This window comes from Peromyscus leucopus, chromosome X (assembly GCF_004664715.2).
Source record: "Peromyscus leucopus breed LL Stock chromosome X, UCI_PerLeu_2.1, whole genome shotgun sequence".
NCBI lineage: Eukaryota > Metazoa > Chordata > Mammalia > Rodentia > Cricetidae > Peromyscus > Peromyscus leucopus.
In genome coordinates, this window is record NC_051083.1 from 55,686,404 (window position 1) to 55,714,326 (window position 27,923).

Here is a 27,923-nt window from a genome sequence, read left to right on the forward strand (position 1 = left end):
AATGTTCAATTACTTCATGAATTAAGAACAAAATTCAACAACTAGCTCCTTAAAAGATAATTTCTTTAAAATATAAGGATAAAATAAGCATGAAAAAGTAGAAATATGTTTCTTTAAAATTATTACCCAAAGTAATTAAAGATGGCTATATCAGGTAAAATAGACTTTGAGTCATACAAGGAAGCAAATGACAACAAAGTACCATTATATAATGTAACATGTCAGTTTAACACAGAGATGTAACTACTATAAATCTGTATGTACCTACCATTTCAGCACCAAAACACATCAAGTGAATATTAACAGAATTATAAGGTACCACAGAAACAGAATAATATTTGTATATTTTTGTTTCCCATTTTCAATTAGATAGATTATCCATATAGAAGAATCATAGCACAACATTGGACTCAGGCAGTGTTATAGATCAAATGCATCAAGCATAAAGAACATTGTACATAAGTCTATTTTCTCATTAAATATACATGGAAATTTTTCCAAAATCCATCATATGTAAGATACAAAACAAGGCTTAAAAACTTTAAGAATACTAAAAGCATATCAGATTTCTTTTCTGGCTCCATTAAAAAACTGTAAATCCGCCGGGCGGTGGTGGCGCACGCCTTTAATCCCAGCACTCGGGAGGCAGAGCCAGGCGGATCTCTGTGAGTTCGAGGCCAGCCTGGGCTACCAAGTGAGTTCCAGGAAAGGCGCAAAGCTACACAGAGAAACCCTGTCTCGAAAAACCAAAAAAAAAAAAAAAAAAAAACAAAAAAAACTGTAAATCCACAAAGGAATCCACAACAATGACTCCACTATAGACTACTGGCAATGGTTGAGAGGGTGCCTGAGCTGACCTGCTCTGGTGATCGGATGACCGAACACCCTAACTGTCATGACAGAACCCTCATCCAGTGACTGATGGAAGCAGATGCAGAGATCCATGGACAAGCCCCAGGCGGAGCTCCAGGAGTCCAATCGATGAGAGGGAAGAAGGATTAGATGAGCAAGAGATATGGAGACCGTGATTGGAAAAAGTACAGAGACAACTAGCCAAACTAGTGGAAACACATGAACTGTGAACCAATAGCTGAGGAGCCCCCATGGTACTGGACTAGGCCCTCTGGATAAGTGAGACAGTTGTTTAGCTTGAACTGTTTAGGGGGCCCCCAGGCAGTGAGACTGGGACCTGTCCTTAGTGCATGAGCTGGCTTTTTGGAACCTAGGGCCTATGCTGAGACACTTTGCTCAGCCTTGGTGCAGGGAGGAGGGGCTTGACCTCCCTCAACTGAATGTACCAGGCTGGGCTGACTCCCCAAGGGAGATCTTACCTTGGAGGAGGTGGGGATGGGGGGGTGAGGGGTAAGGCTGGGGGTGGGAGGAGGGAGGACAGGGGAATCTGTGGTTGATATGTAAAATGAATAGAAAATCTCTTAATAAATTAAAAAAAAACTGTAAATGAGTGTGGTGGTTTGAACAAAAATGGGCCACATAGGCCTATAGGGGGTGGCACTATTAGGAGGTGTGGCCTTGTTGAAGTAGGTGTGGCCTTGTTGAAGTAGGTGTGGCCTTGTTGAAGTAGGTGTGGCTTTATCGGAGGAAGTGTATCACTGTGGGTGGGCTTTGAGGTTTCAGAAGCTCAAGCCAAGCCTAGTGACTCACTGTCTGATCCTGCTGCCTGCAGATCCAGATGTAGAACTCTCAGCTACCTCTCCAGCAACATGTCTGCCTGCATGCCACCATACTTCCCATCGTGATGATAATGGACTAAACCTCTGAACTGTAAGTGAGCCCCAATTAAATGTGTTCTTTTATAAGAGTTGCCATGGTCCTGGTGTCTTCACAGCAATAAAAACCCTAACTAAGACAATGAATAACAGAAGAAACTTGGAATGTTCACAGTGTGGCTTTTGAGAAACTAATGAAGCAAGAAATCTAAACATAAATTAGAACCTTGAGACAAAATGAAAACATATGCTAAATGTAGGAGAGGAAGTAAGTTGAAGGCCTATTTTGCTTAAAATGAACTCTAGTTATATCCATATTTACTGCAAATGACATAAGGAATGTTGTTCTTCATGACTGAATAAAGTTTGTATAATACAACATTACTTTTATTTGTTCATCTGTTTTTACACACCTAGACAAATTATATAACATGGCTATTGTGAATAGTGTTAAAATAAACATGGATGTGCAAGTATCTATGTGATATTTTGAATTATAGCCCAATAGGTTTATACACATGAGCGATACTGGGAGATCATGTGGTAGTATTACTTCTAGATTTTCCAAGAACCTCAATAATGATTTACATAGTAGCCATACTAATTTGCATATCCATTAGCACTATATAAAAATTCTCTCTTGCCTACATTCTCAATAGTACTTATTTGTCTTAATCATAGCCATTTTGACTGAGGTAAAATGGAATCTTCTTTTTTATTTTAATTTTAATTTCACTGATAGCTAAGGATAATGAACATTTTTATGTTTATTGGCTATTTATCCATATTTTAAGAACTGCCTGTCTGCTTCATTAGCCCAACTATTGATTAAGTTGTTTGGTGATGAGGTTATTTCATTTTTGAGCTCTTTTCATATTATAATTACTTCTTAGGTATCCATAGTTAGCAAATATTTTCACACATTATGTAGGCTGTCTCTTCACTTGATTAATCAATCAATTCCTTTGTTGTACAGAAGATTTTTAATCTCATGAAATCTCATTTGTCATTTTTTGGATTTATTTATTGAGCTATTAGATTTCTTTATGAAAGTCATTTCCTAGGCTTATATCTTGAAGTATTTTCTCTGAGTTCACTTTTAGCAGTTTCAGACCTTACATTAAGGTCCTTGATCATTCAGAACTGAATTTTTATACAGGATTAAAGATATGGAAATACCTTTAAACTTCTACATGTTTGGTTTTCTGAAGAGCCACTTGTTGAAGAGGCTTTCTTTTCTTCAAAGTATGTTTTGGAAATCTTCAAAATTCAGGTGGGCTGTACCTGTGTGGGCTTATTTTCTGGCTTCTATCATGGTGATTAAAAGGAATTAAATATCCAAGATAAAATTATGACTATATATTTTCATGATTTTCTTATGAATAGAGTTTCTACTCCATTTTCATTTTTAAAAAAAAAAAACAACCTTTTTCACATGATAGACTTTATCAGTCCTAATTATAAATGTGGAGGAAACAGCATTAGACAAAGTAATAGCCATTTTCAACAATATAGAAATTGTCTTCCAGATGGGGCATATTGCAGTAGTAGAGTACTCTTCTAGCATCCTTGAGACACTGGGTTTGATCCCCAGAGCATAATAAATGAAGAAGTAATGAAATAAAGGAAGTAAAGGGGAGGGGAGAAAGGAAGGAAGAAAGGCAGCTGTTGATTATGACTCTTTTTCCATTTTCCTTTTACATTTTTCATATATTACAAAAGTAGAAATCATATTTTTCAGAGTAGGTGTATCTTTTGTAACTATAGTAACGAAGCTTTCCATTTTTAAATATCTTATTTAAATATCTTATTTATTTAGCTAAAAGCAGCAATGCAAAGTTCATTCTGATTCTAGAATTTTACAATTTTAGACAACTGCTCAAAGAATTGAAGCCTCTTTGATAATGTAATTTAGAAGAATTTAGATATTTTTCAAAGAAAATTTACCATATAAGTCATTTTTGTTATGTGCAACCTTAAGATTTAGAAAATTTTCCTCATGGCATATGTTAATTTTAACAACATCTTTAAATTGTTAGTATTCATTAAGTATACCCAAATCATAGGCAATTGTGATATAATGTCAAAAATCCTTCATATGAAGTCAGAAAATGTAAGTTGAAATTGCAGTTCTGCTTCTTATTACAGACTGTAAATCTAGGCAATTTACTTTCTCTGAAAATATTCTTTCATCAGTAATAAAAGTATAGTCCTTACCTGATATAGTTTTTCTGAGACTAAACTGAAGTAACAAATGTGAAAGTACTTTGTAGATAGTAAGTTTCCATAGTAAAAAAATGAAGAAAATGTAATAAAATTAACATTAAGTGGATAATTATCATGTGATGGTCACTGTACCAGTTGTTCGCTTATTTTATATTTATTGTTCTTAGCAAGACCGAGACCTATGTGTTGCTAAGAAATAGCCTCGCACTGGAAACCGAGATAACTACTCAGTGCTAGTGAAATTATGGTTATTGGAGGATAATCTACAACCACTAATTTACTAAACCAGCATAATCCCTAATGACAATCTATAAATATTTGTCCTTACACTCAGAGATAAGTTTAGTCTTTCCCCTCATCAAGGACATTTTTCATTGCAACAGATGGGGACTGCTACAATAAACCACAACCCATCAAAATGCAGAGTTGTGGAGCCCAGTACCAATGGGTTCATCTTCAAACACTCCGGCACATAAGCCTCAGGAAACTCTGTGAAAGAGGGGGAAGAAAGAATGTAAGAGCTAGAAGATCAGGGAAATTGTTGTGAGACTGTGCCTGCTAGTCACATCAGAAGCTATACTCGTAAAATCCCACCAACAGTACCACTCAAGCATGAGCTGAACAAGGATGACACCAAGAACATGCCAGACTTGACAGGGAAAAGCCCATGGTGCCTCACAAAGAACTACAGGCAACTGAGTAAAACTGGGAGCAGGAGAGGTGGTCCTCCTCCACAGGGAAGAGCATACCAATTGTTTGTCCAGTGCTAAATGGTCAGACCTGAAAACATACATACAAGAAATGTTATCTAGACGTATCAGGTTATATTTAGGACTATATATGTACATACAAATACTTGTGTGTCTTCAGTAATAATAAAAAAAGAGGTCATGAATTTGAAGGAGAGTAGGAAGGACTATATGGGAGAGTTTGGAGGGAGGATAGAGAAGAGAGAAATGTAATTAAATTACAATCTCAAAAATAAAATTAAAAAATGAAATATGCATATAGTCTATTTCCAAAAAGTTCCCTGGTATTTAACAGTCTTAACACTGTTTAAAAACAAAACATCAGCAACAAAAAAACCAGTATCCTCTGGAGTCAAGGGAATCAGTTACCTGTGAGCTTCTGTGAAATCAAAAACATATATTAAATAAGCAATGGCACAGACAAAACATCTCCCATCCCAAAGTGAGGAACATGAAAATAACAAGAAAAGATAAGACCAAAGCAAGACTGAAATGCAGCAAGGAAAAAATCATAGCTCCATATGTGACATCTGTAGCTCACGATGGCATCATATGGGTTACAACAGCCTTAAAAAGTCCAAGCCCTCCAGGTTTGCCATCTATAGGTGTCAGACCCTCTCTTTGGGTTGGCTCCATTCCATGCCTACAGCTTTCCTTTGAGGATGGCTCACAGTCCTGACATCTTTAACATACTTGGAATCACTATTGCAACTTACTCTTCACCTTCCTATCTCTACACAGTGGCCTTTTGGGGCCTCCTTACAGGAAATCCAACCCTTCCAACACATTTCCTGGCTTTAGTGATTTTTCTGGAAACTTAGTGTAAGCCTACATGACCTCCTCATTCTTAACTCTTTCATATCTGTAAAAACAGTGTCATATGGACATTGGGCTACCATATACTACTGCCCACTTGAGATGCAGTCTGGCTTCTTGGACCATGGTTGTAGTGGCCTCTAGTGTGCCTTTGAAGATGACCACCCAGAAGCATTTATATATTTTTTAGATATTAAAAAAGAGAGAGAGAAAACCATGGGATCCTTATGGTGGCATTGTCAGATTAAGCTCTCTCTTTTCAAATGAATTTACATTTGTCACAAGTTACAGCCTATAATGAAAGGGGAAGTGGTATTGTCTATAAGATGCTATTCCCATTGTTTCCAAGCAGAACTATAGATTTCTTTTTTTTTTTTTTTTGGTTTTTCGAGACAGGGTTTCTGTGTGTAGCTTTGCACCTTTTCCTGGAACTCACTTGGTAGCCCAGGCTGGCCTCGAACTCACAGAGATCCGCCTGCCTCTGCCTCCCGAGTGCTGGGATTAAAGGCGTGCGCCACCACCGCCCGGCAGTATAGATTTCTTTTTAATGGTGCTAATCTTTTTAACAAATATAACTGCATTGTCTGCATTCTCATCTTCAACTGTAAATTCACTCCCATTCCTTTCTTTACCAATGTGCACATTTTTCATATTCTTCTCTTTCTCTTTCTCTCTTTCTCTCATTGTAGACCTAAATAAGAACACTGGGCAGGAACCATGCCACAACCTGAATGCCAGCTTATCTTGACATTTCTTTTTGTTTGTTTTTGTGTGTGTGTAATTTTTTATTAATTTTATTATTTTTTTCATTTATTTTACATACCGACCTGAGTTTCCCCTCCCTCCTGTCCCCCTGTTCCCTCCCTCCACTCCCTTCTATCCCCCCTCCTCTGTCTCCATTCAGAAAGGGACAGGCCTCCCATGGGAGTCTACAAAGCATGGCACATCAAGGTAAGGCAGGACCAAGCTCCTCCCCTTGCATCAAGGCTGGCCAAGGCAACCCAGCATGGGGAATAGGTTCCAAAAGGCCAGCTTAAGTGCCAGGGACAGGTCCTGATCCCACTGCTAGGAAACCCACAAAGAAACCAAGCTATACTACTGTATCTTGACATTTCTTACACCAAACAAATTAGTCCATTATTCCTATGTTCAGCCTTACTCGAGTTCTCAAGACACAGCACATACCTTGGCTGGAACATAAAGCTCTTTTCCTCACTTAACTGTACATTTTGTATTTCTTTCTTCCCCATTTGCTATTTTTCGTTATAGACCAGTATAACAGTTATCCATAATAACTATGCCACAGACTCAATGGTAAGCAGTCTTGAAGTCTCCTCCATGAAATAAATTAGATCATTACTCTTTAATTCAGCCTCGTGTCAGTTCCTAAGACGTGGGCAGAAAATAGCCATATTCTTTGACAAAATATCACATTAATGGGATATTGCCCAATTGATAACAGAAACCTTCTTCCCCACTGAAAACTCATGAGCCCGGCTTCTATTTCCCATTTTACTCTCAGCACTCCTGCCTTCCATGCTCTTAGAAGAACAGCACTTTACACTCTTCTTATAGTATTTAACTTTTTATTTGGTTCAATGTTCAAAGTTTTCCACATGCCGCCAAAAAATAACATAGTCAGGTTCTTCATAGCAACAATACCATGTCTCCTGGTATCATCTTCAGTACTAGCTATTTTTCTGTTGCTGTAATAAAATTTCATGACCAGAAACAACTTATGGCAAAAAGTTTATTTTGGCTTATGGTTCTATAGGATTAGAGTCCATAAAGGCAGGAATGGCATTTAGTAGGTGATAGAGAGAAGAGAGAGGACGATCACATTTTGTTGTCACAACAGCAAACAGATAGGAAGTAGGAGAGGATATATACTCTAAGCCCTTTGTCAATGAAGTACTTCCTCTAACAAGGCTCCATGTCTCAAAAGTTCCGTAACCCCCCCCCAGTAGTCTGCCACAAACTGGATACCAAATGTTCAAATACATGAGCCAATGCTGGACATTTCTCATTCAAATCATCACATATGACATGGTGGTGCACACCTCTAACACCAACAACTATGAGGCAGAGGCAGGAAGATCACTAGTTGAACAGTAGCCTTAGCTATACAGTAATACTACAGATAAGAAAAAAGAGAAAGAATATGAAGATTCTAGAAAATGGCAACAGATTGTTCTAAGATTTAGCGGGTAATGATTTAATCTCATCTGCCATATTAAATGTAGATTTTAAAGTTAATGCATTCTTTGACAATTTCATACATGTATATAATACATTCTCACTACTCAATCCCCACCTCCCATCAAGTCCTCTCCCACAATCATTACTTTCTGTTTTGTTTTTGTTTTGTGACCCACTGAGTTTAACCAAGGCTGCCCACATGGGCATTGTGTGGACCTCTCCGCTGGGAAGTAGGTAACCAATGGCTACCACAGTCATCAACCATGAACAACTCTCACTGGGTCCCACAGTGTCCTTCCACATCTATGACTTAATGTTGACAGGTCTAGTCTTGTGTAGACTCCATGGAGATAACCACAGCTATGAATTCATGAGCCCTATGGCATGTCACACCTAAAAGACAGTATTTCACACCTCCCCTCCGTATCATTTGGATCTTACATTTTTCTGCCCCACTTCTACAATGTTCTCTAAGTCTTGGAAGGGCTTATACAGATGTTTCGTTGAGAACTGGGCACTCAACAGTCACTTATTTCCAGCCTTCTGAGGAGTCTTGCGTCTCTACATTAACTGTCATTAATGGCAAAAAGAAGCTTCTATATAAAGGCTGAGGGCAGCCCTGCTCTGTGAGCATAAGCATAATTATTTAGAAGGCAATTTGACATGTAGTTTTATGGTTTGAAAAAGGTAATACATCTCCCTCTTCCTGACATATGGCTGTTGGTATAGTGAATCTCTTTCTATATATCTGTCAATAGCATTCATCACCAGAAAAAGTTTGCTTTCAGCACTATACTATCACTGTCCCACATCAAGCAAAAAAAACGATGCATCAGCTCTTTATCTTAATATAGTTTGCCACCATCTTGATCAATTTTTCTTTACACTGATCCATTATATTGATGGTATTATGTTGATTTAATCTGATAAGCAAGAAGAAACAGCTATAGTAGACTTATTAACAAGACATTTTCCAGCCAGAGTATGAAAAATAAATCTCATTAGTACTCAGGGACTTTCTACCTATGAAATTTCTAGAAGGGCCAGTGACTTGGGACATGATCAGATAATCTTTTCTCATGTGAAGAATATGTTGTACTGATTCCCTCCTATAACCAAGAAAGAGGTAGAAGGTTTAATCTCCTCTTTGTATTTGAGAAACACCACATTGTTGATTTGATTGTGTTACTCTGCCTCATTTACCATGTTACTCAAATATCTGCTAAATTTTAGTGGTTATGGGAAAAAGAGAAGACTGTAATAGCATAGGGCTTCTCTGGAAGCTGTTTTTCCAAATGGTTATGATAATCCAGTAGGTCCAATGGTACTTGAGATGAAAGAGGAAGATAAAAATTATTTTAAAAATTATGGAGCATTTAAAGGAATGAGAAATTATGACATGTATAGGAAAAGGGAAGGAAATAAAGATTTCCTTACAAAGAACCAGATACTATATTTAACAGAAAAAAATTTCATGGTAGCCATTTGTTAGAGGATAAATTGTGCATACTCTTCCTAAAATTTCAATTATGAAAGTGCTAATCTGCAGTACTTCAAAATGTTGACTTATATAGAAATTATGTGATTTCAGATGAAATTAGATGCATTAACATAGGACCACAAATTAAATATGGTAAGTGTCCTCATAAAAAAAATAGAGACAAATTTAGGTTTGGTGGCATATTAAAAACTTCTTTGTGTGATCCAGTTAAGGAGAAGAGTCACAATAAGAAGAAAATTAGACTCAATTCCAAAGAGAGATATAAAGGAAAGTTTAAAAATTCAGAAAGGTAAGAAGATGCCCAAAAGGTGAGAAGAAAAGGAAAGATGCAATGGGAAAAAAAGTAAGAAAAGCCAGCCACAGCTCCAGCCCTGTTGGTCTCCAGAATGAAGAGAAGAAGCAGAAGCTTCATTTAGAAGATAGGCTAGGGGATATGTTAATGTTAATTGTCAGCTTGACAAAACTAGAATTACCTAGGAGATTATTCTCTGGAAGTACCTATGCAAGATTGTCTTGCTTATATTAATTGATGTGGGAAGAGCTACCCACTACGGGAGGGCACTATTCCCTCTGCAGGAGATCCTGGACTATATAATAGTGGGGAAAGTGAGCTAAGTATTTACATGCAAGCATTCTTCCCTTCTGACTGTGGATATAATGCAACCAGCTGCTTCAAAGCTCCTGCCATTGTGACTTCCCTACCTTAATGGACTGTATCCTGAACTGTGAGCTAAAGCCAATCCTTCTCTGTTGTAGAATATTATTTTAAGGTGTTTTACTTTGTTTATGTTGCATTTGTTTAACTCTGTGAAGCTGTGATACTTTGCCTCTCTAAAACACCTGATGGTCTAATAAAGAACTGAACAGCCAATAGCAAGGCAAGAGAAAGGATAGGCGGGGCTGGCAGGCAGAGAGAATATATAAAAGGAGAAATCTGGAAGGAAAGAGGAAAAGTAGCCAGAGAGTGAGGAGGACTCTAGGGGCAAGCCACCCAGCTACACAGCAAGCCACAGAGTAAGAGTAAGATTTACAGAAGTAAGAGAATGGAGAAAGCCCCAAGGCAAAAGGTAGATAGGATAAGTTAAGTTAAGAAAAGCTAAGTGGGATAATTTAAAGTTAAGTAAAGCTGGCAAGAAACAAGACAAGCTAAGGCCAGGCATTTATAATTAAGATAAGTTTCTATGTGTGATTTATTTGGGAGCTGGGTAGCAGGCCCCCCAAAAAAGAGTGAAAAACAGACAACCCCTTCTCCCTTAAGTTGCCTTTCTCAGAGTATTTTATCACAGCAAAAGGAAAAGAAATTAAGATGGAGTCCTAGTGAAAACACTTGCACTACTAGCCAAAAGACAACACACAACTATGGAAACCCTCAAATTCAATGACAAGTTCTGATGAGACAGTGATTCTGCCAGCAGATGGGTCATCAGTGAAGTAAAACCCACTATGTCACTCTATAGACTTGGGATGGAGGCAGTGTCTGGGCACTATAATGATAAGGAATTTGTTTAAAATTATTTAGCTGGCTGTTGCCTCAGGACATACCTGAGAGACAGTTGTGGAGAGTAAGCTGGATGGACAGACAAATATAAGAGCAAGTGTTAAAAACAACAGCCTAGGCAGTTAAGTGCATAGGAAAAAGTAGCTTTCTCTTTGTGCCTAGGAACAGACCCCATAACTCTGGGCTTTAATATCCCAGTACAGCAGATAGTATATAGGTTCCTCCATAGGTTGATCTATTAACTAATGTAGAGTCGGAAAATTGAGAAGCTACAGCACACTCCTTGAAATCCATAGCTTCATCCCTGTAGCAGGTTAATTAATACTCCCCAGGTTTTGAAAATACAAGAAGAGGTAATTTGCCTGTACAGATCTTAGTGCTGCAATTACTTCTTACAACCCAACCCCCAACCCTGGTTAGAACCACAGCCACCTCAGGGGATACAATCTGAGAAGCCTCCAGAGAAAGGGAGAACCTGCACAGCCCATAAACTTCAATGTTAAGTACGTACAGCAGAGAATCCTGATGTGCACAGATGGGAGCTACGAAATCAATGTCAGCTCTGTCAGCTTTTGGACACTTGTTCAAAATATCCTCTATCCCAGCATCAGTGATAGGAAAGAGGAGTCCAGAAGCCCAACCCTCCCTCCATACCCTATGCATACAAATGTCAGTGCCCAATTTTCAGTGACACCAAAACTACTATGACACACATCTTTTATTAATTTTTTCCCCAGCCCAATCACATTTTCCCCTCCCTTCTCTCTTCCCAGTGCCTTCTCACACCTCCCCTTCCTCCCCCTACATCCACTCCTCCTCCTTCCTCTTCAGAAAAGGGCAGGCCTCCCGTGTACATCAGCCAGCCATGGAATATCAAGTTGCTGTAAGACTGCATACTTCCTCTTTATTAAGGCTGGCTGAGGCAACCCAGTAGGAAAGAGACCCAAAAGCAGGTAACAGAGTCAGAGACAGCCCCTGTTCCCACAGTTAGGAGTCCAACAAGAAGACCAAGCCACACAATGCAACACATGTGCAGAGGGCCTAGGTCAGTTCCATGCAAGCTCTCTGGTTGATGGCTATTCTTGGTTGTCAACGACTACTTCTGGAATTAACTAAAACCCAAAAATGGAGGGCATACCTCTGTGAGAGATTTCTGCTTAATTTGAAGTGGGAAGATCTCTCACAGGTATGCCCTTCATTTTCTCTGCATCTGCTTCCATCAGTCAGTGGATGAGTTAGGGTGTTTGGCCATCCAATCACCAGAGCAGGTCAGCTCAGGTACTTTCTCAACCATTGCCAGTAGTCTATTGTGGAGGTATCTGTGGATTTCTGGGGACCTCTCCAGCACTTTGCTTCTTCCTATTCCCATGGGGTCTTCATTTATCATGGTCTCGGATGCAGAGATCAATGGGCAGGCCCCAGGTGGAGCTCCGAGAGTCCAATCAACGAGAAAGAGGAGGGATTGTATGAGGGAGAGTTGTTCAGACCATGATTGAAAAAAGCACAGGGACAAATAGCCAAACTAGTAGAAACACATGAACTATGAACCAATAGCTGAGGAGCTTCCAACTGGATCAGGCCCTCTGAATAAGTGAGACAGTCAGCTTGATCTGTTTGGGAGGCCCCAGGCAGTGGGACCGGGACCATCCCTGTCCATAGTGCATGAGCTGGCTGTTTTGAGCCTGGGGCCTATGCAAGGATGCTTTGCTCAGCCTGGGTGAAGGGAGGAGGGGACTGGATATGCCTTGACTGAATCTACCAGGCTGAGCTGAATCCCCAGGGGAGTCCTTGCCCTGGAGGAGATGGGAATGGGGGGTGGGTTGGGGGGAGGGCAGGTGTTGGGGGCAGAAGCAGGGAGGACAGGGGAATCTGTGGCTGATATGTAAATTAAATTAAATTATAAAATAAAAAGAGATTTTCTATTCACCCTACACACCAACCAGATTCCCCTGTCCTCCCACCTCCCGCCCCTCGGTTTGTAAGAATTGCCTTGTTCATGGTGTCTCTTCACAGAGATAGAACACTGACCAAGGCATTCATATTATTTTTCTCAAATATTTATTTTTTATGTACATGAGTATTTGCCTTCATGTTTATACGTGCACTGCATGAATGCCTTGTGCTTGTAGAGGCTGGAAGACATCATATTCACTAGAACTGGAATTACAGATGGCTGTGAGCCTCCAGGTGGATACTGGTAATCAAACCTGGATCCTCTGGAAGCACAAGTGCTCTTAACTCCTGAGCAATCTCTCCAGCCTGTATTTTTAAGATTTTATAGTAAGTGTGCAAAGTAGTGGCCATCATTATGATGTTTCCATACAAATAATGTGTATTGATCATATTCCTTGTCTGCCCGTTACTTTCTTATTACCACCCCCCGTCAATTTTACTCAAGCTGGGACTCTAGAGAATGAAGAAATTTCATTCATTATATTCAGTAATTATACTAGAACAACAGTCACAAACTGAGAGATGTCCCAGAAAAACCTGGATGTGAGTTTGCAAAGTTCTTGAGACAAGACAGCAGAAGTGTACCATCTCCTCATTCATAAGAACAGTGTTAGACAATGTGTTAAGCTCCAGGGTTAGAAAGACCAAGAAAACATGGCTTTTTAGCCAAAGAACTAAAAAAAAATAGATTTTAAAAGTGACTAGAAAGAGCACTGGGAGATACTGAAACTTCACCCTTCAGAGGTGACTTACAGATCAGTGGTTATTACAGCATTAAACATTAATCAAACTAGCTAAGCTATAGAGAAAGCCTAGATGACCATCAGCAAACAAACCTATGCACACTCACAGCAGTTTGATTTCGCAGTAAAATGAATGTATTTGTGCTATATGTATGGGAATGGAAGTAACTGAAGATCAACATGTTAAGTGAAAGAAATCAACTTTAAAAAGACAAATGACTCAGAAAGTCAAATATCCTGTTACCACTCATATGCAGAATCTAGATTTAAACATATGTATGTATACTTAACAGTAGAATGAGTATGCTATTGGATGAGGAAGGGTCTAATAATGGGGGAGGAGGTAACAAGAGAGGGTAATAGAAACAAAAAAGAGACAAATACTGAGACAAATATTGTCCATTCTCTCTTACATAGGAAATTTAGATTTAAATATGTGTATAGCCCAATGTGGTAGCACATAACTATGATCCCATCACCTCAGAGGTGGAGGGAGGGGGAATCCGAAGCTCAAGGTCACCTTCAATTGTATATCAAGTTCTAGACCAGCCTGTCTATCTCTCAAAAAAAAAACAGTATATATAAATATCAGGAAATCAGGAGGAATATTGAGAGAGGAATGGAACCAGAGGTAAGTAGATAGAGGACAAGACAGGATAAAGGAGGGGTGAAAATATGAGCAAAGTACACACAGTTTGTGTGTGTTAAAATTACATATCAATATATGAAGTTTGTACATATATATACAAGGTAAAATTATATATAAGAAAGTATCATAAAATAGTAAATTATATGTTAGCTAAAATGTAATGAAAAAATGAATATAGGTATAGAAATTTGTTCCCAGTTCCATTCTGAAACAAGTAAAAATACGTGGCATGTGCCAATACAAGATGTAGTACAAATAATTTTCTTCAATTTGCATAGTGGTTTTTAAAGGTTGATCCAAGTTTATTTCTATTGAGCTATTTTTTTCTCTTTAAGTGGTATTTGCAATGACTATGGTTTCAATGAGGTTCTGGTCTATGTAGCATTTTCTGTGAGTTTAATCATGTTATGTGTCTTCTTGAACATGGTGGAAATTTTCATGGATGTCAATGTAAATAGGGGTAAATACCTGAAAGAAGGAAAAACAATATATAATATACTATATATTGGAAAGTAACAATATACTATACTATCTAAGAGCAACAAAATAGTCCTTTATAAGTACTTAATAATATATACCCAAAATTAACATGAAGTCCTATAAATCGTTGTTTTTAAGTGATTTTGGAGCTTTGAATAAGTGCCAGACAAAAACATCAGTACCTTTTGTATACTAGATATTATTCTGAAGAGAACAAAATATAAATCAACAAATGTAAAAATACCAAAGGAAATGAACTTGAAAGTTTGAACAACTCAGATGAATGGGAAAGCAAAATTAAAATTGGTATCTTTGTGTTCGATAATTCACTAAAGGCAATTGAGACATAATCACACAGTGTAGATCAGGCTTGACTTGAACTCATGGAACTATTCTTGTATCAGACTCCAAGGCCTGGAATTACAAGCATGAGCCACATACACAGCTAAAAGAAAACTGTAAAGCCTAAAGTAGTAGTGTAATCACAAGAGAAGTCATTACATACTTCCTTAATACCAGTTCAGAAATTTCATTTCCATATTAATGTTTCCAGATATGAATCCCAAAGTAAAGGAACAGCCATAACACTGTTAGAACTATCTGTAGCTTTTCTTCTTGTTTGTATAAACACAATTGACATGATCTGGAAGTCTCTGGTAAATTGGTTACATAGATAGCCTTGTTTTAGATTAGTGAGAACAGCTGATGCTTGAGAAGGTTTCCCATTCACACAGCTCTTATGTCCTTGCTCCACTTTCCTTACAAATCAACAATATGTAAGACTAGCTAAAGAAAAAGAGGCTTTCAATTTGAAAGAGAGCAATCTTGAGTACATGAGAGAGTTGGAAGGAGAAAACTAATGGAAAAAAAATCATGTAATTCAATCTCAAAACTAAAAATATTAAAATAAACAAATAGGTGAGTATAGTTGTACATGCATTTCATTCCATGACTGGACAGACAGAGGCTCCTGGACTCCAGTGAGTTCAAGACCATAATGGTCTACATAGCAAGTTCAAGGCTAGCCAAGCTTCATTGTGAGACCCTTCTCAAAAATAAAATTAAAATGTAAAAACAGCTCTGAACCAGATGTAGTAAATTACATTTATAATTCCACTACTCAGGAGGCTAAGCCAGGAGGATTCCTATGACTTCAAGGCCAGCCTGGGCTACAGTGACAGACCCTGTCCAAAAGACAAACCTTGTGAGCTGTGGAATCTGCTGCTTCCTCTGAGAATTTGTGTTGAGAATTGACTGCATTCTATTCACTGGTCTAGGCATATGCATCACTCTTCTTATGTAATCCTTACAATTATTCTGTTAGATCCCAATAAATAGCTTCACTTTGCACATAAGAAACACTCCAATTCCAATAAGGGAAAAAAAATAGAACTGAAAACTGTCAGGACAGGTGAAGTGTGTGCTAGAAAAGTTAGAAATAAAATTGTGTCTAATCCTCTGCTGTACGTAATATTTTAATTGTTTATCAAACAAGTTAAGTTGATTTTTTTCTTTCTTTCTGATTTACAGGGTCTCCCTCTGCTGCCTATGGGGAGGGATATCTCTCCCAAGGCTCAAGGGAATCTCCTGTCTTGGCCTCCTGAAATAATGGGACTTGAGGTATGCATCGCTACGCACAGCTGGTTTGCTCCTTTTGTTTACTAGTTACAATAAGTAAAAGAGGTGGTACATATATTCAGGCATGTGTGCGTGCATACACACACACACACACACACACACACACACACACACACACACACACACACACTTTCCCACATCTAGAACATGCCTTTGTAATGTTTCCCTTGCATGATACTTTAGTTATCTAAAAGCAATTTTAGTCTTTATTTAGTTTTGCTGAAAGATGAAATTCCTGACATTGTGTAAAAAGTAATGATGAATATATGCTTCTCAGGAATAGATTGCACCTACAAGAAGGATCTGGTGGAGTATCTAGAAATACTTTACCGGCAAAAAGGAAAAAGAGTCCTGTCTACAACCTCTCTCTCTCTCTCTCTCTCTCTCTCTCTCTCTCTCTCTCTCTCTCTCTCTCTCTCTCTCTCTCACACACACACACACACACACACACACACACACACACAACGTTAGAATGAAATTTCTCTCAAATTTGCAATAACAACTCTAGCTGTGCTTTCAGGGGTTATATCTTTATTGCCTCTACTGAAATTTTGTCTATATTAATGAGAACTAATGACTCTCTATACCACTGTAAACAGGAAAGTCAAATGCCAGAGAATCTGTAATTTTTGAGGGAAAAACTGTGTATTCTGTTTTTCCCCAGTAGTTTATTATATATGATTATGCCATATGTGTTTATTTGTAGAGACTGCCTACCATCTGAACATACAAAACCAAACAGATAAACTCTTGCACCATTGCTACCCCCAACATTTTACTCTAGAGGAATGCCACTGTATATGGATTACAAGCAGGTTAAAAAGAAAAATAGCTGATTAGATCTCTGAGTACCCAGTGAACGGGATGACAGCCACCGCTGCTGTGGAAACACCAAAAATGGAGAAGAGTGCTTCCAAGGAAGAGAAGCAGCAGCCAAAGCAGGAGGACAGGACAGACCGAGGCAATGCCGATGCTGAAGAATGGATGAGCTCTGAGAGTGACCCTGAACAGACGAGCTTTAAGAGTGGCCACAACAGCTACCAATCTGCAGATACTCAGTTGAAGAAGAAAGAGATGCCCTCCAAGCCACATCGCCAGCTCTGTCGGTCACCCTGCCTGGACCGGCCAAGCTTCTCCTTCTCCCAGAGCAGCATTTTACAGGATGGGAAACTAGACGTAGAGAAGGAATACCAAGCCAAGATGGACTTTGCTCTAAAGCTGGGCTATGCAGAAGAACAAATTCAATCAGTGCTTAATAAACTAGGCCCAGAATCACTTATTAATGATGTATTGGCAGAGCTTGTCAGACTTGGAAACAAAGGTGACTCAGAAGGGCAAGTCAACTTGAGTCTGTTATTGCCCCGAGGGGCTAGCTCCAGAGAGATTGCAAGCCCTGAATTGTCTCTTGAAGATGAAATAGACAATACTGATAATTTAAGACCAGTTGTTATTGATGGAAGTAATGTGGCAATGAGGTAAGCCTGGTGTATTTTTTTCCTCTCCTTTTCAAATGGAAATTGTCTTCCATTGCAAAACACTATAAGAAGTTCTTAGTTGTTCTTTGTGTGTTGCATTCCAAAGGTGGACAGAGTCTAGAATTATCCTTCTCTTGCCTTTTCATTCTCCTTTGAAATTGCTACCAATTTTTCTTCAAGTATTTTTGACAAAACATTAGATATTAGTGATGTTTCAACAGAGACAAAATATGTAGTGCCAATGTCCTGTCCTTTCTAGATTAATCATCCTCAAAACTGCTGCTTGTATATTGCCAGTTGAAGGCTTACTTAGGAACTTTCTGTAATTCCCAATCACTAGTACACAACACTGGGATCTTTCTTTCTGCCTTCAAGGCAAATGTGTGATCTGGACTTTTCGCCTCCTACTCGATTGTATCCTTTACCTTAGACTCTTTGACGGTCTTCATGTAAATTATGCTGGTTCCTATACCTACTGCCTGTATTCATGTCATTTCCCAACCTAGAAGTGACATTCTCCTTATCTCATACCCTTAAAGATGTACCATGTGTTTTGTTTTTTGTCTAAACTCAGTGACTGTGGTAGGATAAATACTTGCCTGCTAAAAATATGATACTCTCTGAAGCCTGTAAATATGTTAAATAGTAAAGTAGACAATATATATGTATTTAACTTGAGTTTGAGCTGGGGAATGTTACCTTGTATGATTAATGTTGGCCAAGAGTTGTTGCTAGAGGGAGGCAACAGGATCACAATAAGTAGTAAGACATGATACAGAAACAGTAAGTAAAAGTGTAAGAATGAAGCCATGACCACAGGAATGAGGGGAGACTCTAAAAGCTGAAAAGTATAGGGAAACATCTGAAGCCAAAAGAAAGCAGCCTTGGGGTTGCGGATTTAGCTCAGTGGTAGAGCACTTGCCTAGCAAGCACAAGACCCTAGGTTCGGTCCTCAGTTCTGACAGAAGAAGAAGAAGAAGAAGAAGAAGAAGAAGAAGAAGAAGAAGAAGAAGAAGAAGAAGAAGAAGAAGAAGAAGAAGAAGAAGAAGAAGAAAGCAGCTTCGGTTTTAGATTTCTGATCTCTTAAACTATAAAATAATAATTACTATACATGTAGCAATTTGTTATAACAATGGGAAAATAATACACTGACTCCTGATGAGACTGAACTAGTGTTATCACTATGGAAATTAGTGCGCTGGTTCCTCAAAAAACTAAAACTAGAACTACCATGTGGTCCAAGTGTACCAGTCCCGGATATATAACTGAAGGATCCAAGAACAGAGATACTTTCATAACAATGTTTATTTTTATATATTGATACACTATTCAGAAGAGCCAAGAAACAGAACCAGTCTGAATGTCCATAGACCAATTAATGGATAAGGAAATTGTAGTGTATACAGAAAAGAGTTTTGTTTGTTTGGTTTTGTTGTTTGTTTGTTTGTTTCAAGACAGTGTTTCTCTGTGTAACAGCCCTGGATGTCCTGGAACTCACTTTTGTAGACCAGGCTGGCCTCAAACTCACAGACGTCCATCTACCACTGCCTCCCGAATGCTGGGATTAAAGGATATGAAAAATGAAATTTAAAATTCCTTAATAAAATAAATAGGGCTGGAGAGATGACTCAGCCGTTAAAGGCTAGGCTCACAATCAAAACTATAAAATAAAATAAATAATAAAAATAAATAAACAACCAAAAAAAAGGTATGTGCCACCATGCCCAGCTTAGAAAAGAGTTTTGTTTGAAGGAAAATTCAGTGAGCCAGAGTTGATCATTGTAAGTAAAATAACTCAGATTCGTAAAGAAAAAAAGCAGACTTTTTTCTTTGTCTAGTATAGATATAAATGCATAACTATTATATATGATACATAGTAGAAAAAGAAGTATGAGTGAGGAGGAACTATTCCAAACTGAGGAAAAGGGGGAAAGAGAATGTACTGAAATGAAAGCAAAATTATCACTATTTTCTTTTATATGCAGAGCCTAGGCTTAAACATATACATATATATGTATATATGGAGTGTGAGTGTGTGTGTGTGTGTATGTGTATGTGTGTGTGTGTGTGTGGTCACATCACAGCAAATGGGGAGGGTATTTGGAGGAAGAAAATCATTGAAAGGCATGAAGAGGGAGGAGAATGTATTAGTTATTTTTCTCATTTATATAACAAAAGGAACTTAAGAAAGGAAGGCCTCAATGTGGCTCACAGTTTGATGCGACAGTCCATCGCATGGTTGGGAAGGTATGGTGGTAGACATATGAGGCAGCTGCTCACATTATATGCACAGTCAGGAAGCAGAAAAAGATGAATGCTGCTCTTCAGCTACATCTCTCCTTTTGTTAAGTCAAGGACTGCAGTTCATTCAGACTGGGTATTTCTTCATCAGTTAAACCTTGCTGGAAACAGCCTCACGGTCACAGCCAGAGGTATATTCTCAAGGAAATTCCCACTCCAATCAAATTGACAGTCAAGACTAGTCTGCACAGCTCTACCACTTGTCAACTTTATAGCCAAATACAGAACTTGAAACCATAATATTTTGATTTACAACTCTTAAGTCTCAGTTTCAAATGCATTTAGTCCATCCCAACACTATTCTGAAGCATAAATTCTTTCCTAAGACTCATGAAAAATCTCTTGAGCTGAGTGGTGGTGCCATATGCCTTTAATCCGAGCACTTGGGAGGGAGAGGCAGGTGGATCCCTGAGTTTGAGGCCAGCCTGGTCACAAAGTGAGTTCCAGGACAGCCAGGGCTGTTATGCAGAGAAATCCTGTCTTGAAAAACCAAAATAAAAGAAAAAAAAACAAAGGAAAAGAAAATCTCTTAACAGTGAATATCTATAAAATTAGAAAACAGGTCACATACTTCCAACATACAAGACTCCAGAATAAACATGCCCACTCCAAAAGGGAGAAATCATATAATAACAAGGAAAGATGAGATCAAAGCAAAAGTAAAACCTAGCATGGGAAACAGCAAATCCTACACCTTGATGTCTCACAGCTGGGACTTATGATGGCATCATCTGGGCTCCAATGAGCTTGGGAATCCTTACCTCTGCAGGTCCCCTACCTTTAACACATATAGCTTCTCTTTAATGATGACTCCATTGGTATCCTCAGCTTTTCTCAGTAGATGTCTTTATAGTACCAGTACCTCCAACATACTAGAGTGTCCATTGCAACTTACACTTCACCTTCCCTGTTTCATGCAGTGGACTTTTAGGGCCTCCTTGAAGGTATATTGACTGGTCTCAACACCTTCAAGTCTTTCATTTCGTATGTCTGTAAAAGCATCATCCTGGATATGATGCTTCCCAGTTCTGCTGGGATACCAAGATGTAGGTTAGCTCCCTTCTATCCTGGCAGTATTAGCCTTTGTAGGCCTTTGTTGCTGAACCTGGAAAAACCCTTTCCTAGACAGTCAGTTTTTGAGCAGAAAAACCCTTCAGCTGCATTTTCAGTTTAAGTTCTCTTCTTACAAACGTTTTTACATTGTCACAACATGGAAGCTTACGTGGGGAACATCCTGCCCTAAAACAACATTGCTCATCAAGGGAGATTTCTCTTTAATGCTTACAGATGCTTCGTCTTTACCTTCCTTCTCCACAACTTTCAACATATCCTCATTTCCTCAACAAACTTTTCATTTTTCATACCTTTATGATCTCCATTTTCCTTTTTCCAAGGTTTATTTGTATATTTATTTATATGTATGTGTGGGGGGGTATGCATGTGAATGCAGGAGCCCATGGAGGCCAGAAGAGGGCACTGGATCACCTGGAGCATAACTTATATGCAGTAGTAAGCCACTCAGCCCTGGTGCCGGACACTGAACTCCAGTCCTCTGCAAGAGCAGGAAGTACTCTTAACCTCTGAGCCATCTATCCAGCCCCCCTCCTTGTTTCTTTATCTTACTGTAGATGTGAATAAGTACAGTGAGCAGCAACTATGCTTTGGCCTCTCTTCAAATTTCCTCCACCAAAAATTTTACTCATTACATTTTAATTCAGTCAATTACTCTGAATTATAGCATAAGGAGCTCAGGAGATGGCTCAGCCATCAAGGGCCCTGGGTGCTCTTCTGGATGACCCAAGTTCACATTCTTCTTTATTATTTTTAATTTTTTCTTTTATTTAACATTGTTCTTTCCTTTGCCTTTTCCATGCCCACATTACTTATTTTATTTTTAAAATTACATTCCTCCTAGTGAATGTATAACCCCATAGCTTATTCTGCATTACCATTGCCTCTTTATTTTCTAGTGTTATTGACATAGACGGGCTTGGCTAGATTTCAATTGTACCTTTCCTTACGATTCAGTTTGGTGGTGCTGCTGACACAGCAATGTGTTTCCTTTTTCTCTTTCAGTGTGGTAGGTGAGACCTCCAAATAATGCTCATCAGTAAAATATCCCCAAAATAAATCAAGAAGAGACACCTCAACGAATACACAAATCACAACTTAAAAACACAAGAACTGTGGAAAGGCAAGAAGGCACAACTCCTCTGAAAGGTCACAATGCCTAATGGTTAAATCCAAAGATTGTGAAAGAAGTCAACAGTTCAGTTCGAAAACTGACCAATGAGCCCAGGATAATTCATACAGATGAATAAAATAAGGAAGCCAATTTAATAAGTCAATTACAGGAAGTTCTGAATTCAGAAGTTGCTTCAAAAAATCAGAAATATGGATGAAATAATTGAAATATCAAAAGTATAAATATTTGAAATAAAAGATTAAATAAACCAAATTAAAATACAGCAGAAAGCATTACTGATAGGTTAGATAAAAACAGAAGACCATTAGATATTGAAGACAAATTAGGAATTATTACATTCAGACAGCCATAAAGAAAAATAAGCAAACATAACTACAGTTTTCAAGGATTTCAGGATAGAAAAAGAATCTGAAATACACATCACATGCTCAAAATGCATCTTCAGTGAAATATAGAAGAAGGGGTTGGAGAAACGTTTCAGCAGTTAAGGGTACTGACTGCTCTTTTAGATGACCTGAGTCTAGTTCCCAGCACCCACATCAATCAACTAGCAACCAGGGGATATACCTTCAACTACCAGGGATTTGACATCTCTTCTGACCCCCCCCCCAGGCACCCACTTACACAGTGTATGCACACATACACACAAATTAAAAATTGAAAAATAAATCTTAAAAAGAAATAAGGGTGGAGAGATGTTTCAACTTTTAAGAATACTTGTTGCTCTTGCAGAAGACCTGGGTTCAGTTCCCAGCACCCACACAACTCACAACAATCCATAACTCCAGTTCCAGAGGATTCAATGCCATTCTCTGACTTCTGCAAGTATCAGGCATACACATGACTCAGGAAAAAATGATCATAAAATATATAAACACGCCGGGCGTGGTGGTGCACGCCTTTAATCCCAGCATTCGGGAGGCAGAGCCAGGCAGATCTCTGTGAGTTCGAGGCCAGCCTGGGCTACCAAGTGAGCTCCAGGAAAGGCGCAAAGCTACACAGAGAAACCCTGTCTCAAAAAAACAAAAAAAAAATTATATATATATATATATATATATATATATATATATATATATATATTAAGTAGAACTTTTAAAAGTAAAAATAAATTATTTCAGAAAACTTCCAAATCTAGGGAAGAATATAGACATTCAATACAGGAGGGACTTCGAGATCTATATGGTGTAAGAAGATAACTGGCTGCTGCAAGTTGACCTGTTTTCCACATACATGTGAATGCCCACCCTACACACACACACACACACACACACACACACACACACACACACACACAATTAAATGGTTTTAACTCTCCCAATTTAAGAGCAGAGTAAATGATTGATTTAAAACAAGATCCATTTATCTGATATCTGTAAGAAACACATTTTACTATGGGAAAACCACACATATCAAATATAAAAAAAATGGGAAATGATGTACCATACAAGCAGAAGCTGAAATCAAGGAGTAGCTGGTCTCATATCTGACAAAGTAGACATTAAATCAAAGTAAATACAAAAAGCTAAAGGTTACTATATATTAATGGTAATAATTATCCATCAAGAAGACATGCAATTATAAACACATATACACCAAACATTGATGTACCCAATTTCATAAAGCAGACATTACTGAACATAAAGGAAGCGATAGGGCATGATACAATAATGGTGGAAGATATCAGCATTCATATTCCCATAAAGAGGTAGCTCATCCAGACAAAAATTAATCAAACTTCATATTAAAACTTTACTATAGACCTAATTGGATTAAGAGAAATTTCAAAAATAGTATTTCACCTAATAGCTATGGAATATGCTGTCCTCTCACTAGCCTGCTGAAAATTTTCTAAGATACATCATATTTTAGATACTAAAGTAGGTCTTAAAAACATAAAACTTAATCAAAATGATTTCTTTGTGTCTTATAATAGGATAAAACTAAGAAACAATAGTAAATGAAATTATAGAAATTATACACACATGGAATGTGAACATTGTGCTCTTGAGTTATTAGTGGGTCACTGAAGAAATCAGGGATAACTTTTTTAATTCTAGAATAAAATAATAATGAAAAAACAATTTTCCAGAAACTTTGGGATATAGTACTCTTATATTTTGGAAGTTTATAGGTATCTGTACTTAATGAAGTTTTCAGAAAAAAACTCAAATATCAAGGTCTCAGAAAACCATGAAAACGACAAACCCAAAATAGTAGATAGGAAAAATAGTAATATTGGGGCTGATCCTTGGTTGCCTCACAAAGTTAAAGGTAAGTTCCTATTGCTAAGGACAGTACACATTCAGATACAAGACTCGTAGAGGAATTAAGCTGGATATGACCCAAAAGACTCCACCCATGAGTACTCATCTTCATAATACGAGAAGGTGCTATGCAAGCTGCCATGGGAAAAAGCATTCAGTAGTCTTACTTAGCTATGACATTGTTTGTTGAACAATGGTCAACAAAGTTATAACAATGACACTTATATCTTGGTAGTAACCAATAGCTGTCTAATTGGACTTAAGGTCCACTCAATAGGAGAGAAATCATGACTAGTACTGTAAATCTAGACAACTGGTAGCTAGTAAAGTCACAGATCTCAGAGGAGAACTAACTATTGCCATTTTCCTAAACCACTGTAAGTTCTAACTGCATTTGAAATATTTAAACACACAGATAACTATAGCTCTGCCCTCTCATTAAAGAAGCTTCATTTCACAACAGTTGTATACCATTATAGAAAGCCACAACTAGTCAAAATACAGAGAACAACTAACTGTGGGATCCTCAGTCCCACTGGATAAATCTACAATGCAGCCACTGTGGAGCCCCACAAAGGTTCCTAGTGAGATCTGAGCTTGCTTTACCCAGCAGAGCTCCATTAGAGGATTGCTTGATCACGTGCTTGGTTACCAGGTGTTTGGAAGAGTCTGCATTTGGATGTGTGGTATGCTTTGATCTAGCAAGGGGAGGTCCTTGCTCTACCCCTTTGCATTCCTTTAAAAAGCCCTTTAGAAGAGACAGAAGGGGCTGGTGGATAAAGGATCCAGGCCCTCCTGAGCTATCCTGTGTTTCTGTCTCTCTCCCCTCTATCCTTCTATTTAAATATTTCTCACTTCTCCCTCCTCAAGTACCCTGGGGTAAAAGTGGGAGCAGGTTTCCCACAAGCCCCAAGACTTAAGGATCAGGAAACATCATGGAAGAGGCATCAGATGGAGTGTTAGAGCCAGAGACAGGAAATCTGCTGCAAGACTGTTGTCTCCTAATTATGATAGGGAACTATACCAACAAAATGTCAACGGTATGCTTGTTTAAACAATACCTGAACATTGACAACATTAGTTTCCATGCCAACATGGATGGGGGAAATTGTATAGGCCTCCACCCCTAGATGAAGATCTACAAACAATTAAAAATTGCTGAGAGAAAGAGAATTAGTTTTCCCCAGAGATGAGCTCCCTAAATGGTTATCCAACCTCAAGTGGTAGCCTTATTAAGTATACATATAAGCAACACTAAATACACTCATCAAATTGCATTTATATACTTGTCCACATATATGTGTGTGCATCAATAAAGAAAAAGAGGCTATGAATTTGAAAGTGAGTAAGGAGTATGAGAGTGATTAGAGGGAGAAGAGAGAAGTATATAAGGGTGTAATTAAGTGTAATTATATTCTAATCAAGTAAAAAGGCTCTAAATTGATTTCAATATTGTACACACGCACACAATTTTCAAAGAGTAAAAAGAAATGAAACAAAAATATTTCTTTGAAAGGGTAGACAATATTGTTAAACATTTAGCCAAATTAATCAAAAGAAATAGAAAACCAATTAGCAAAATTGAATATGAAGAGAACAGAGGGAGATTAAAACAGACACTTGTGAAAACTAGGGGATCATTATAGAATACTTTGAAAATTCATATTTTTTAAGAAAAATAGAATTTCTAGAAAAATATATGTGAGCCATCAAAATTAAACAAAGGAGGAAGAATGCAATGCATGGCAGCCATGCATCAGTTGCTACAATCTCCAGATAATAAGTGAGGGATAGTTGGAAGTCAACCATCCTGTGAAGTGGATAATGGAAGCAAAACGCTATTTCTGTTACAAAGAAAGGAAACATTAGTGTCTTAGGGTTTTTATTGCTGTGAAGAGACAACATGACCATGGCAATGCTTATAAAGGAAAACATTTAATTGGCACTTGCTTACAGTACAGAGGTTTGGTACATTACCATCATGGCAGGAAGCATGGTGGCATGAGGCAGACATTGTGCTGGAGAAGGAGCTGAGAGTTCTACATCCGGATCAGCAGGCAGCAGTAAGTGAACTGTGAGCCACTAGGCCTGGTTTGAGCTTCTGAGACCTCAAAGCCCACTCCCTAGTGACACACTTCCTCCAACAAAGCCACACCTCTTCCAACAAGAGTACACCTCCTAACAGTGCTACTCCCTACAGCCAAGCATTTAAATACATGTGCCTGTGAGAGCCATTCCTATTCAAACTGCCACAACTGGAAAACAGGAAAAAGTACAGATTCCATTGCTAGTTTTCCTCTTTGTTTCCCTTTCCTTCCTAACCTTAAAAACTAACATCTTTATACACGCCATACTATCTGTGCTCCTCTACTCCATAAGAATTTTTAGTTGAAGAATGATTGTTTTTAATTGACTGTTATTGTATTTTAGTCTAGTTGTTTTACTTGCTTCTGCACAGGAAATTGAGCCTTGAGTTGCGTTAAGCACATGCCCTGAGATTTTTTTTTTTTTAATCAATTGTGCTACACTCCAACAGATTAAAACCTTCTCTGGTGGTGTAAATAAGACTGGCTCATATATTTAAATTCATAGTCATCTGAGAAGTAGCAAAATTTAAAAGGGTTAGGAAGTGTGGCCTTGCTGGAGGAGTGTGTCATGGAGGTGTAGGGGCAACTTTGAGGTGTGAAAGGCCCATGCCAAACCCAGAATCTATCTCTCTCTCTCTCTTCCTTATATGAATTTAGATGTAGAACTCTCAGTTACTTCTCCAGCAGCATGTCTGCCTGTACACTGCCATACTCCTGGCCATGATGAGAACAGTCTAAACCTCTGAAACTGTAAGCAACCCTAATTAAATACTTTCCTTTATAAGAGTGGTCATGGTCATGGTGTCTCTTCACAGCAATAGAACACTGACTAAGACACCTTCCATCTTGCAAGAAAGCTCATTAAATCACATGGGAGGCGAAACATTCCATCATGTATGAAAGCTCCCTAAAATCACAAAGTAAACTTAAAATATCTTCAAAAAGTCCCTTAAGCTGATCATATTCAGTAGTTCTTTCCTTCCTCAAGCATAAATAAGCAGTAGGAACTGCTAAAAGACACTTTCAAACAAATTTGGCTCCTTGGAAGAAGTAGAGAACAGCCAAATTTATCTATAAAGGCATTCTAGCTGGTTTTGTGTGTCAACTTGACAACAAGCTAGAATCACCAGAGAGGAAGGAGCCTCAGTTGAGAAAATGCCTTGATGAGATTCAGCTGTAAGATTCAGCTGTGAGATTCTCATTGTTATTAATGAGGGAAGGCCCAGCCCATAGTCTAGGGTTCTATAAGAAGGTGGGCTGAGCAAGCCATGGGAAGCAAGCCAGTAAGCAGCTCCCCTCCATGGCCTCTATGGCTCCTGTTTCCAGGATCCTGTCCTGTTTGAGTTCCTGTCCTGACTTCCTTCAGTGATGAACAGCAATGCTGAAGTATAAGCCAAATAAGCTCTTTCAT

The 27,923-nt window shown here is 38.3% G+C and overlaps 1 protein-coding gene across 2 annotated transcripts in view; it reads left to right on the forward strand.

Annotated features, from left to right (window-relative positions):
- Nucleotides 1-1,743: 1,743 nt before the first annotated feature.
- The window catches only part of Zc3h12b (zinc finger CCCH-type containing 12B), a 44,727-nt gene continuing 18,547 nt past the window's right edge, over nt 1,744-27,923 (forward strand). The window contains exons 1-3 of one of the 2 annotated variants that reach the window (XM_028888861.1): nt 1,744-1,782; nt 16,072-16,161; nt 16,886-17,654. In XM_028888861.1, coding sequence (XP_028744694.1) covers nt 17,044-17,654 — 611 coding nt within the window. In that variant the 5' untranslated portion in view covers nt 1,744-1,782; nt 16,072-16,161; nt 16,886-17,043. Of the gene's footprint in view, nt 1,783-6,429; nt 6,470-16,071; nt 16,162-16,885; nt 17,655-27,923 lie in introns of those variants that run through there. The other variant, XM_028888862.1, reaches the window with a different exon arrangement.